This window comes from Schistocerca americana, chromosome 6 (genome assembly GCF_021461395.2).
Source record: "Schistocerca americana isolate TAMUIC-IGC-003095 chromosome 6, iqSchAmer2.1, whole genome shotgun sequence".
Taxonomy (NCBI): domain Eukaryota; kingdom Metazoa; phylum Arthropoda; class Insecta; order Orthoptera; family Acrididae; genus Schistocerca; species Schistocerca americana.
In genome coordinates, this window is record NC_060124.1 from 435,113,529 (window position 1) to 435,126,565 (window position 13,037).

The following is a 13,037-nucleotide window of genomic DNA, read 5'->3' on the forward strand; positions in this document are numbered from 1 at the left end:
TTCAGGGCAGGATTTGCGAGAGTCGTATCCCTGCTGGAGAGCCACATTCAGAGTCTGATCCAGTCCCGGAAAGTATCCTGTCACAATGGGGCACTTTCGGGGTTCTTCTGTGGGAGGTTCTGGGTTTGAAGGGATGAGGAAGTGGCTCTGGTTATTTGCTTCTGTACCAGGTCGGGAGGGTAGTTGCGGGATGCGAAAGCTGTTTTCAGGTTGTTGGTGTAATGGTTCAGGGATTCCGGACTGGAGCAGATTCGTTTGCCACGAAGACCTAGGCTGTAGGGAAGGGACCGTTTGATGTGGAATGGGTGGCAGCTGTCAGAATGGAGATACTGTTGCTTGTTGGTGGACGTGTGAAGCTGGCCATTGGACAGATGGAGGTCAACGTCAAGGAAAGTGGCATGGGATTTGGAGTAGGACCAGGTGAATCTGATGGAACCAAAGGAGTTGAGGTTGGAGAGGAAATTCTGGAGTTCTTCTTCACTGTGAGTCCAGATCATGAAAATGTCATCAACAAATCTGTACCAAACTTTGGGTTTGCAGGCCTGGGTAACCAAGAAGGCTTCCTCTAAGCGACCCATGAATAGGTTGGCGTACGAGGGGGCCATCCTGGTACCCATGGCCATTCCCTTTAATTGTTGGTATGTCTGGCCTTCAGAAGTGAAGAAGTTGTGGGTCAGGATGAAGCTGGCTAAGGTAATGAGGAAAGAGGTTTTAGGTAGGGTGGCAGGTGATCGGCGTGAAAGGAAGTGCTCCATCGCAGCGAGGCCCTGGTCGTGCGGAATATTTGTGAATATTGTGAAATGAGCTCCATCCTTCATGAAATCCTCTCCACTCCACCAAGAGTGTCTTTCCGCCGTCCACCTAACCTTCGTAACCTCTTAGTTCATCCCTATGAAATCCCCAAACCACCTTCCCTACCCTCTGGCTCCTACCCTTGTAACCGCCCCCGATGTAAAACCTGTCCCATGCACCCTCCCACCACCACCACCACCACCACCACCACCACTGCCTACTCCAGTCCTGTAACCCGGAAGGTGTACACGATCAAAGGCAGAGCCACGTGTGAAAGCACCCACGTGATTTACCAACTGACCTGCCTACACTGTGAAGCTTTCTATGTGGGAATGACCAGCAACAAACTGTCCATTCGCATGAATGGACACAGGCAGACAGTGTTTGTTGGTAATGAGGATCACCCTGTGGCTAAACATGCCCTGGTGCACGGCCAGCACATCTTGGCACAGTGTTACACCGTCCGGGTTATCTGGATACTTCCCACTAACACCAACCTGTCAGAACTCCGGAGATGGGAACTTGCCCTTCAGTATATCCTCTCTTCTCGTTATCCGCCAGGCCTCAACCTCCGCTAATTTCAAGTTGCCGCCACTCATACCTCACCTGTCTTTCAACAACATCTTTGCCTCTTTACTTCCGCCTCGACTGACATCTCTGCCCAAACTCTTTGCCTTTACAAATGTCTGCTTGTGTCTGTGTATGTGCAGATGGATATGTGTATGTGTGTGCGAGTGTATACCTGTTCTTTTTTCCCCCTAAGGTAGGTCTTTCCGCTCCCGGGATTGGAATGACTCCTTACCCTCTCCCTTAAAACCCACATCCTTTCGTCTTTCCCTCTCCTTCCCTCTTTCCTGATGAACCAACCGTTTGTTGCGAAAGCTTGAATTTTGTGTGTTTGTTTGTGTGTCTATCGACCTGCCAGCACTTTTGTTTGGTAAGTCTCATCATCTTTGTTTTTAGATATATTTTTCCCATGTGGAATGTTTCCCTCTATTATATTTATATAGTAGTTCTGTAATGTTACTTGGGTATTACACAGAACACACAGAACTGCATAGAACATTTTGAGATCAAAAGTGTGTACTATCTTACTAATTCATGATGATGTGGACTTGCTTATGTTATGGACACTTTATGTTCAGTTACGACAATCTTTCATTATAACAGTATGATCAGTTGTTACTGATTTGTATCAGTATAGTGCATATTTTATAGCATTGTTCATTAGTTTAGTGTAGAAAGCAGATAAAAATAAGAGAGATATTAATATTAATATTTTGTGTTCTTGTGGTAAATGACACCTGGCATAAACCCCCTTAATTGCAATACTTTTGTTAAGCTTGACCATTATTTTCCTTTTATGACCTTAATGTATGGTGATTCAATCCCTGTCTGGACATGCTGTTTTATATTTTCCTTGATTTTCTAAAATTGGTTAAGGCAAATGCTGAGATCTTTCCTTGGAAAGGACACAGCCAATTTCCTTATCCATTCTTCCCAATCTTCTGCTTGGTTTGTTATGACCCTATCCTCAGTGAGATGTCAAACCCTAATCATCCTCTCTCTCTTCCCCATTATTGCACATTGAATGCAACTCTTTAGTATGGAGTTTGTGCTCACATTTCATCACATTTTCTATTTATCAGGCACCCTATCGAGGACCTTATTGATAAACCACAAAAACCCATTGTTTTTGTGAATTTAGTTTCATTTCAGAACAATACTAATTGAAATGAGAAATATATTTTCCATCATAATTTCCTCTGTTGCACTCACCCTACGTGTGACATCCACTACCTTCACTCCTCCATCAGATCCAAGGAGAACAAAATTTTGCAAATGTTAAGCCATTTTTCCAATTTGTGCTGCATTTCCAAATACATAAACATCACACCTTGTAACCTTCAAGTATGCAACATTCAGTAAGTCACCCCAAGAACAGTCACAGTGAACCGTGTGGCAGTATCCCAAACAAAATCTCCATGAACTTCTGCAACAAGCTAGTTTTACCAGGTAAATTTTTCCTGCAGTGGTAGATTACATACTCCAATATTCCTCACATGATATGCTGCTTAAGCGATGGTCACAGCGCTTTTGCTATGCAATCATATCATACGGAAAGTAGTTTAAAAAATAAAGAAAGGAGTGGGTCTATATCTTGGCTTTTTGTTTACACTGTGTAACATTTATCACAAGACCATGAGCATACATAATGAGGTATATTGAATGGAATGACCTTCTCAGTGCCAACCAGCATGGATTTCGAAAACATTGGTCGTGTGAAACCTAACTCACACTTTTCTCACATGTCATACTGAAACATTTGGATCAAGGCAGTCAGGTAGATGCAGTATTTCTTGATTTCTGAAAAGTATTTGATGCAGTACCACACCTATGCTTGTTGTAAAAAGTACAGTCATCGAGTATCAAGTGAAATTTGCAACTGGATTGAGGACTTTTTGGTAGAGAGGATGCAGCATGTTATCTTCGATGGAGTGTTATCATCAGCTGTAGAAATAACTTCAGGTGTGCTCCAGGGAAGAGTGTTGGGACCCTTGCTGTACATGTTGTATATTGATAACCTTGCAGACAATTTTAATAGTAACGTCAGACTTTTTGCAAATGATGTAGTTACCTACAATGAAGTACTATCCGAAAGAAGCTGCATAAATATTTGGTCAGATCTTGATAAGATTTAAAATTGGTGCAAAGATTCGCAACTTGCTTTAAATGTTCAGAAATATAAAATTGTACATTTCACATAATGAAAATATGCAGTATTCTATGACTGTAATGTCAGTGAGTCACTGTTAGAATGAGACAACTCTTACAAATACCTGGGTGTTACGCTTTGAAAGGATATGAAATGAAATGATAACACACACTCAGTCTTGGGTAAAGCAGGTGTTGGACTTTGGTTTATTGGTAGAATACTGGGGACATGCAGTCAGTCTACAAAGGAAATTGCTTACAAATCACTCTTGCAACCAGCTCTAAAATATTGCTCAAGTGTGTGGGCCCTGTACCACATAGGACTAACATGGGATATTGAACATATACAGAGAAAGGCAGCACAAATGGTCACAGATTTGTTTGATCTGTGGGAGAGTGTCACAAAGATACTGAAAGAACTGAACTGGAAGATTCTTGAAGATAGGCATAAACCATCACAAAAAAGTCCATTAACAAAGTTTCAAGAACCAGCTTTGAAGGAAGACTCTATGAATATACTACAATCCCCTATGTATCACTCACATAGAGATTGTGAGGATAAGATTAGAATAATTATTGCACCCACAGTGACATTCAAACAGTCATTCTTCCTGCGCTCCATTCATGAAAGGAACTGGAAGGAATCCTAATAGCTGGTACAGTGGGATGTAGTCTCTGCCATGCGCATCACAGTGGTTTTGCAGAATATAAATGTGGATTTAGATGTAAAAAACATTTCTTCAGGGCAGCTCATGTCAGAACTAACACTTCCTTCAGGAACTTCCACATCCTACAATTTTGCCACTTTGTGCACATGGCCATTATATGATATTATTTGATTGATTACAAAATCAAAACAAAAGACTGAATTGGTTAGCTGTGGGCAAATGGAAATGAGGTTGAAAAAAAGAAATGAATGTATCGGACAAGGCATAATCCACCTCCAGGGAGCGAAAATTTTCATTTAATGTGGTGCCTCCTCCATTAGGACAAAAACATGACATAGCTATATCTGGAATTTAGTGCTCTGCTGGACGGATGGTAGCCTGGTATGCCTAATGTCTAGCTTCAGTTCCCACTTCAGGCAACTACTTTTAAGGGACATGAACAGATCCTCTTCATCTCTGATAACACTAAGTGAAGAACATAATGTTGGACCATGCTTCCAAATCTGCATTAAATATGATGTCCCTTCACAACTGACTAGAATAGAGTCATTTAAGTTGGGCCATGACAGAGATGAAACTCGCACCAAGTAGGAAGTCTGTCATCGGTAAGCTTCCTTACATTAGAAATTTTATGTTATTTAATGAGCCAGTCTTCATTAGTGTCACAGGGCACACATTTTATTTGAACTTGAGATGTGCCACCTGGGTAGCCACATGTGTTTTAAGCACCACTTCCCAGGTGGGAAGGTACTCCAGTGACGGATGAATCCAACCGTTACGTTAGTGACGAGGTTCAGTGTGCCAGCCAATCTGGTTGTGGCTTATAGGTCATTTCCCACATCACACTGGGTGAATGGTATCCAAGTCCCTCCACAGTTACACCATTCGCAAGCATTTCAGGATCTTTCACTCTCATTCACATGAGTAATACTAGGGATAACAGAGTGGTACCAAGAAGGGCCACCCTGTAAATTAACTGCGCCAAATCTGTTTCTAACCATATTGACCCTGTGCCAATGCAGGACAAACGCACAAGAAAAAGGACGAGTAGGAGGAGGCGAAGATTATTGCCTGACTGGGATAAAAACTTGGATCTCCCCTTTCATGGTATTTGACCCCTTCAGGACAATACAGTTCCATCATTTTTTTCTGTCTCCAATATTCCAGAGTCCTCAAGGTCTCCATGATGGTCCTCTATTACGAATATTTTCGCTATGTCATTTCAAGCTCTGGAATGCAAGCACCTGCCTATGGTTAAAAATTAAGTTTTATTTTTAACGTCTCTTCTTGTGTTGTCATAAATAATGATAGGAACCAGCTTCGACTCCCAGTCAGACACAGAACTTTTTGTTACATTATTTCTTTTTCAAACATGATACACACATATTGCTACTGGTGAAAGAAACTGATAGTTAACATATATTCATGACTAGAAAATAACAGCAGCAAGCTCAAATTTCAGTGGGGAGAAAGCTCAAATTTCAGTGGGGCAAAAGGTTTTTGTCTCATTATTTCGTGTTCTCACATCTCGCTACTGGTAAAAATGTTCGATATCTAACATATGCCATTGCTTAGTTAATAATCCAATTATGTGTTGAATTCAAATCCTTGACCAATGCAAAATTTTACATCACATCATTTCAAGTTTCAAATTGCAAATGAAACCATATTTAATGTGTTTCATGGTTAGTTAACATGGACAGTAATTACTGGATAGGAGTCTCAGTCCACAACAAAAATTTTTGTCGTGTCATTTCAGGTTGAAATTTGCTAACTGATACTGGCCAAACATTACATATTTCACATCTCTTTATGCCTAGTCAGCAATGATGATCTGTAGTGTGTGGATACTGATTTTTCCACGTAGATGAATTACATATTCATCATTGAAAACTAAGCATAAAAGGAAGTTGTTATCTTCTCTCTACAATCACATAACAAATTCACAAAACTGTATGCATTGGTTTATCAACATCGAGGACTTGCAGCAGTTGAATCCTGTGAGGTCTGAAAAACAAACATCCCTGTGAAACGTGCTAGACAAGACACACAAGTAATGGCTAACTCTTGTCTGGCACAACAAGTAGGTTGCTGTGAACCATATGCAAAACTCTTCTTCTTGAACAAGCACAGTGTGGTGACCTGTGGAGTTCCTCATTAAAAAAACTACGTTGAGCTGTAGGAGGTGCAGTGCCAGTCTTGCAGTAAAAATCATGCAGCACAGTTTGAACTGAACTGACCTGCTGAAACAGAGAACTGCTGTCACAAAGAACAAATAACATATTTTGGTATTGCGCCGTTGTTGTCTTGACTTGAGCTGCGAGGGCAGCCGAGCGGTCTGAGGCACCTTGTCATGGTCCGCGCAGCTGCCCCCGTCGGAGGTTCGAGTCCTCCCTTGGGCATGGGTGTGTGTGTGTATTGTCCTTAGCGTAGGTTAGTTTAAGTTATATTAAGTAGTGTGTAAGCCTAGGGACCGATGACCTCAGCAGTTTGATCCCATAGAACTTATCACAAATTTCCATTCTCTTGACTCGAAACTTGGACAACAAATGTGCGAGCGTGAGTCAGCTAGCTGCAGCAAAGAGGTCCCTCTTGATGTCCACATGAACTTAACAGCCTGCTCCAAGGTATAAAAAAGAAAAAGAAACTAAAATGAAATGCAAGTTTCTGTCTTCAGTTGTGTAGGAATTTAGTTTTGTGCTGTCAGATAAGTCTTTTTTAAAACACCTTGTACTGTTTCTCCACCATTTCATCAGTTATACACTGCTATAGCAGCCAACATAATGATCAATTCTGTCCACAGTGCTATCTTGTTTTTCTATGTGTGTTGTGACTACTGTTAGTTTCTCAGATTTTACAGTCACTGCACAGTCTGTGGCCCACCTGTCATATGTCAGCATCATAGCACATGCTCTGCATCATGCACCTATTTCTCTTTCTAATATCATTACTCTGTGGTCTTTCAGGAAGACATAAACATTATTATTTACATTTGAGAAGAATCACCACCACTTGACCTATAAAATTCTTAACTTTGAAGTCTCATTTTTTTTTTCCAGCTTTACCTATTATTGACATTGGAAAAATTTCTCAATTTCACAGTCACTATAGTGTGCGCAACATAGTGTCACTGTCGCCTCTTCAGTTACAGCAGAATAGTAATTTGTTGATGTTAGAACTTCAGCACTGGAGAAACTATGGTGAAAGAATGGCCTTAAGGTGGGACCCCAACAGTGAGTCATTCGTGGGAGAAAACAAAAATGTTAACTCTGAAAGTTTTCAGAGAAAATGGGAGGGGGGAGGGGGGGGGGGGGGGGGGGTTCACAGGACTACAACTGAAACATTATAAAGACCCACAGTGAAGGGCAGTTGGCAGCAAAGAGTTCAAATGTTGAAAGGTTATCAGTTGACTTTTCCTGCTACAGAACTTCTGTGTGTAACCTCCTGCTGCTATCTCCTCCAACCTCATTAGTGGTAAGATCTCTGACAACTGAAGAGCCACATATAAAACATACTAATTGATAGATAATCTCTAGTGAGTTTTTTGTGTATATGTGGTAACTAATATTCTTTTAATAAGAATTGGTGAAAGTGGCTAGAGATGCTGTATAGAAAACAATACTGCATTGCCAAATACACCCCGTATCAATATAGCTGTGACCTTTACATTTGCTTCACGATGTGAATAAGTACAAGTATGGCGGAAAACTGGTTTAAGAATCTCTGAGAATCTTATAAGTTGCCTGTTCCTTTATTCAAACAGTGGGAAATCCAAGATGGAATGTAATGTGGAATGTGTGTGTGGTCTCAGCCAGAGGCTCTGTGTGTGTGTGTGTGTGTGTGTACTTTCAACAAAGGTCTTGTTGCCCGAAAGGTCATTTTCTGACAGTGTTTTCGTTGTGCCTATCTGTGACTCAGCATCGCCGCTATATGGTGAGTAGCAGCTATTGTTCCTTTATTCATTTTGTGTAAACAGATGTGTGAATGAAAGAAGCTGGCTAATACATAATTTATCCTATGCACCGTATATTATTTTAAATTTATGTTAATCTCTTTAGATTCATTTCGCTTCCACCTTCTGTGAGAAATCTCATAAACAGCTTATAGTGTATCTGTAATACAGATTTTAGTTGGTGATCTTGTGGTAGCATTGTAAATAAATTTATGATTAACATGCACTGTTCTGTCAGGTATTTCTATTAATCTTATTTTCCTTTGTGCAGAAAAACCATTACCGGGAGCTGTCATCAGAGGTACAGAAAAGTTTGGGTGCAATACCTGACAAATTTGTCAGTTACTGGACACATCGTTTTCCTTTGCTTTTGTTGCATACATGGCTGGCAATGCAGTGTGTGAAGTCTGAACCTATATTTTGCCAGTACTACCAACAAGATTATACATTCTGCAATAGCTTGACCATGGATTCTACAGGAACTGTAGAACCTAATACACTGAGGAATATTAACCTCTCAGATGAGAGCCGCTCAGCAGCTGTACTAAATGGAGGATCTCATATTATATCTAATGTTGACCCATTCAATCTTAAAAGAAAGGTTTACCCTAATGTGCAAACACCTAAAAAGAAACAAGAAAATGGTAGATTCTTGCGTAAAATTGAAAGCCGTTCACCATCATCCATGGATTATAATTGGAGACAGAATTCTAATGCAGTAGCAGACTCCACAAAGGCTCTTTTCAATAATGTAGACAGTGAAATGAATTCCAGTGCATTTTTGGACAGCCAGTGTGGAAAAAAAGCTGATAGTGAGGGTTTTGGAGAGAACACTTTAGATCAAGCAGAAACTGTGGTCATTTCCAAACATACTAAAAATAGACTAGTGAAGAATCTTCAGACAGATTCAGAGACAAGTGATTTTAGTGATGTACAGAACAGAAGACATGATAAGCCAGAGTTAAGTGGTGTGCGAGTGAAGAGCAAAAAGAAGCATAAACCTGTAGAAGTGCCGCTTGTATGGACACTCTCCCTGTCATCACCTGATACTTAGGGATGCTATTTTTTGTTTTGCAATAGTGAAAATTTCCATACTTGTGTTTATGTCCACTTGAATATTTCATGTGCTCTTTATTTCTTCACACACATTATTTGTGTTAATACTGTTACATGACCAGAACTGCAATACATGCAGTGTTGTACGACCAGACCTGCAGGACATGCAGTGGCATTTGCTTTGATAAGGGAAGAAAATAGGCACCTTACATGTCATTTTACTGTTTTGCTGTAATTATGACTTTGAATGATGTGGGTGTATGGCATTTTCTCGTAAGACACCTTAATTTAGCCTTTATGAGCTGCAGTTATTGTCTAGAATTATTATTATATGATTCTGATTCTTCAAACATTGTACTCAAAAAGTGAGAGAATTGGTCTTCAGTTTTTCATATAGGTCAGTTCACCAGAACTGTAAGCTAACCACTCTGCAGGTTTTTGGTGAATTTGGGTGTTTACTCAGTTCCTGTTCTAACTTGTTTGTTAAGAAAAGTGCACAAATTTAATGTTAATTTTTTTGTTGAAAAGTCTAAGTTTGCTTCTTTATTTTTCATGTTAAAGCAGTATTTGCTGTACATGTTTCACTACAAAACAGGCACAAATGAGTCACAAAAAGTATTTAAATGCTTAATCAGTGTTGTCATTGTTGCCAGTGAATTAAATGAGTCACATTTTTACACATATTTACTGTAGTGAGAGTTCATTATAGATCCATTTAGTTATTGCAGAGGAGGATGGCAGACTAACTTCATCGTTTTATTAAATAAGACTGTGACAGTGATGGGTACATCTCTGGTTCTTAGCTGGATATGCAAGGAATTGTATATTCGTTAATGTGCTTGGAATGCTCTTTCCTGTTCACTTTTTGTCTCTTCTTTTCACATGACTGATTAAGTTGTAATTATTTGTGTAGTGTTCCATGACATCATTCCATTCTCAGTGTCTGTAACAACAAAACTTTATTTTGATCTCTTATGTTAGGAAAGATACCATATTCAAAGAACTTTTAGTTTGCTATTCATTTTCTGAGGTGGAGAAGAGCAGAATGAAATGTAATAAGTTACTTTGGAAATGGGTAGTACAGTGTTCCTCCTCCTCATATTGAAATTTTTGGTGTACTTTTATGTAGATCCCTTTGCAGATACAGTACTTTGTGTGTGTGTGTGTGTGTGTGTGTGTGTAGGAGGGGGCACACCCGTATGCTAGATTCCTCTCCCTTCCTCCCCCTCTCCTTCTCTCTTTCTCTCTCTCTTCCTCCATTCCCCATGAATGGAAACTGCTGTTCCTCCTGAAGCTGCTGACTGCCACGTTTCCAGTAAATACTTACTGCAGACATTATTTTCTTAATGCTGATATTAACTTGAAACTTTTCACCTTTTTTTATTAACACATATCTGAGAATACTAGGTCCTTTAAAGTTGCAGCGCAAAATTTTATACGATAACTTATGCATGTCAGTGCTTTAAACAGAGAAAGAATTTTAAAAACATTTGTACAGAAATGTAAACTATTTTTTTATTTGCTACACCGATGTTTAGGTGAAAAAAGTTGCAGATATAAACAGTGCGTGACAGGTAAAAAGTAGGCATTACTTTTTAACTTTAAGTATATTATGAATGCTTGCTTGTTTTCCCCACATGATGATCAGTTGATACCAGTAATTTTGCACACTGGCAAGCAGCTGGTGATTAAACTGTGTCAGTATTTGGACTGTGATATTCACTAAGTGTTTTGTACCTGTTATATAGTAGTTCAAAGAACTTTTTGTATAAAATGTGTTTTATTAGCAATATGTTACAAATTAAATTATTCTTCCAAATTGTGGATTATTGATTCACAAGCAGTACTAGTTACACTATCATGTCAATGTACTTACTTGAAAGTCTGAAATGTACATTATGGAACAGTTTTCTTAAGATGCTTGCTGTGCTAATGTTGAAACTGAGATGATTGTACGCACTAAAAATGTATTGATATATCATTTTAGTCATTGTTCCTCCCTTGTTTTCTTTTATTTCATTTCATTTTGAGAATGTTTTGAAAGCAAGATGTGGCAGTTTCAATTTAGCACTTACATGTTCATACCTGTACATGCATGTGTAGCTAGGAAATACTAGTGCATAATTTGTTTTTAGCCCATGTCACATATATGTTTTTAGTGGGAAATCTAGTGTGGAATACAGGAAAATATAATTTGTATGGTGGAAACATATCATATTTTTGGTGGTATGTATACTTTATAGTTTTAAATGAAATAATATTTCATTTTGTGTATTAAACATACTGGAAACATTCAAATATAACAAGTTTAGAAAAATGTTAATTTATGAACACTTCTTCATTACAGTCCTGAACATAATTTGTACTGATTGTAGTTCTTACTGCCAAGAGTTTACATCCATTGAAAAAAGATATTGTAGATTAACTTCATGGTAGGATGTTCATGTGGCCAGGCAATAAAAACTCATACTAGCACTTCTCCCTCCTTGTCTGTATCATCTCTTCACCCCTTTTTTTCTCCTCATTATAAAGACTTTTCAGATGAAAAATTATTTCCATTTAATGATGAATGTATTGCTTCTGAAATGCTGTTGTTAAGTTGATTTATGAAAGCTTGTGGAAATCATAAAACATTAAAAGAAACATGTATTTTTAAAGACTGACTTAAAAATTAACTGACTCCATGGTTCAGAGCTGAAGCAAAATGGAGGTGTATCAGTGTATACCAGTTTATCTGCTTCATGTTTGTATGAGGGAATGGACACGCACATTTTTGGGTCATTAAGATACTCCTCTTCTTGCAGAAGTTACTGAAATTATTGCTTTACAAACTATCTTCATGATTTGAGAAACAGCTTTGTCCTTCATGTGCATGTCGTGTACATGTATGAAGTATATATAATTACCTCAGTTTGTATGTGTTCAGTTACAAGTAATTTTTGTCTTGCATTCTGTTTTTATTTTTCTTGGAATAAAATCAAAAATGCTCATTTTAATCTGCTGTAAAGCTTTGTAACAGGCACTTCTTGTGCATCTCTTGCAAGTGGAGTAATGGCAAAGATCAAAATTAATTTCACATGTCAGGTATTTATCTTCATTGGTTTGCATGAGCCCTGGACACAAGCAGACAAACCAGATTGTAAAAATTTTAAGGAAGTAATTTCCGTATGTTTAATACAAAAAAATCCATTTGTTTAATATAATTTTCAATCATTTATTAAGCCACACATTTCTTATGTTTGTAACACTGTTTGAATTATATTCAGAGTTTATTATTTATTCATGTATGTGGGACCATAAAATAAAATAAAGATGTTTGTTCATAAATAACATTTACTTTGTGTATAATGTAACATTAAAAAAACTGTGAGATTTAAAATATGATTATACAGTTTCTTTGACAACATCGCAGAGCGCACTGTATAATTGGAGAGAGGATCAGGAGACAGAGGAGTGCAGTAGAAATCCTGCGGTATTATCAAAACAGCATCAAGAAGGCTGTAATATTACATAGTTTGGATATGAAAAGTGATTTACAACTAAACGTTCATGTCAGGTATGATAACTGCTGTTCCCTTGAAGTTTGTAATTTATTTTCAATAATCAGACTGTCATGAACTAGCAAACTTCTTCTCAGTTGTCAGACTGTCCTACCATCTCACTGTGTCAGTCTTGAAGTGTGTCCCTTGTTACGTAATCTGTTTCTGCAATACTTTTTCTCAATCTGTTTTTCTGCATTGTCAGTCCCTCCTATTCTATCCCCTAGCTGACCTCGTTCAGTGTGTTTCAGCTGCTTCGATAACCGTTGTTAACTGCATAACATATATTTTACATACCTTTTCAGGCTCTTTAAA

General features: G+C 38.5%; 1 protein-coding gene across 1 annotated transcript in view; it reads left to right on the forward strand.

Annotated features, from left to right (window-relative positions):
* The window catches only part of LOC124619518 (serine/threonine-protein kinase/endoribonuclease IRE1), a 143,748-nt gene extending 131,233 nt beyond the window's left edge, over positions 1-12,515 (forward strand). Inside the window, exon 16 of the mRNA XM_047145965.1 lies at positions 8,399-12,515. Coding sequence (XP_047001921.1) covers positions 8,399-9,181 — 783 coding nt within the window. The 3' untranslated portion in view covers positions 9,182-12,515. The remainder of the gene's footprint in view (positions 1-8,398) is intronic.
* Positions 12,516-13,037: the final 522 nt, after the last annotated feature.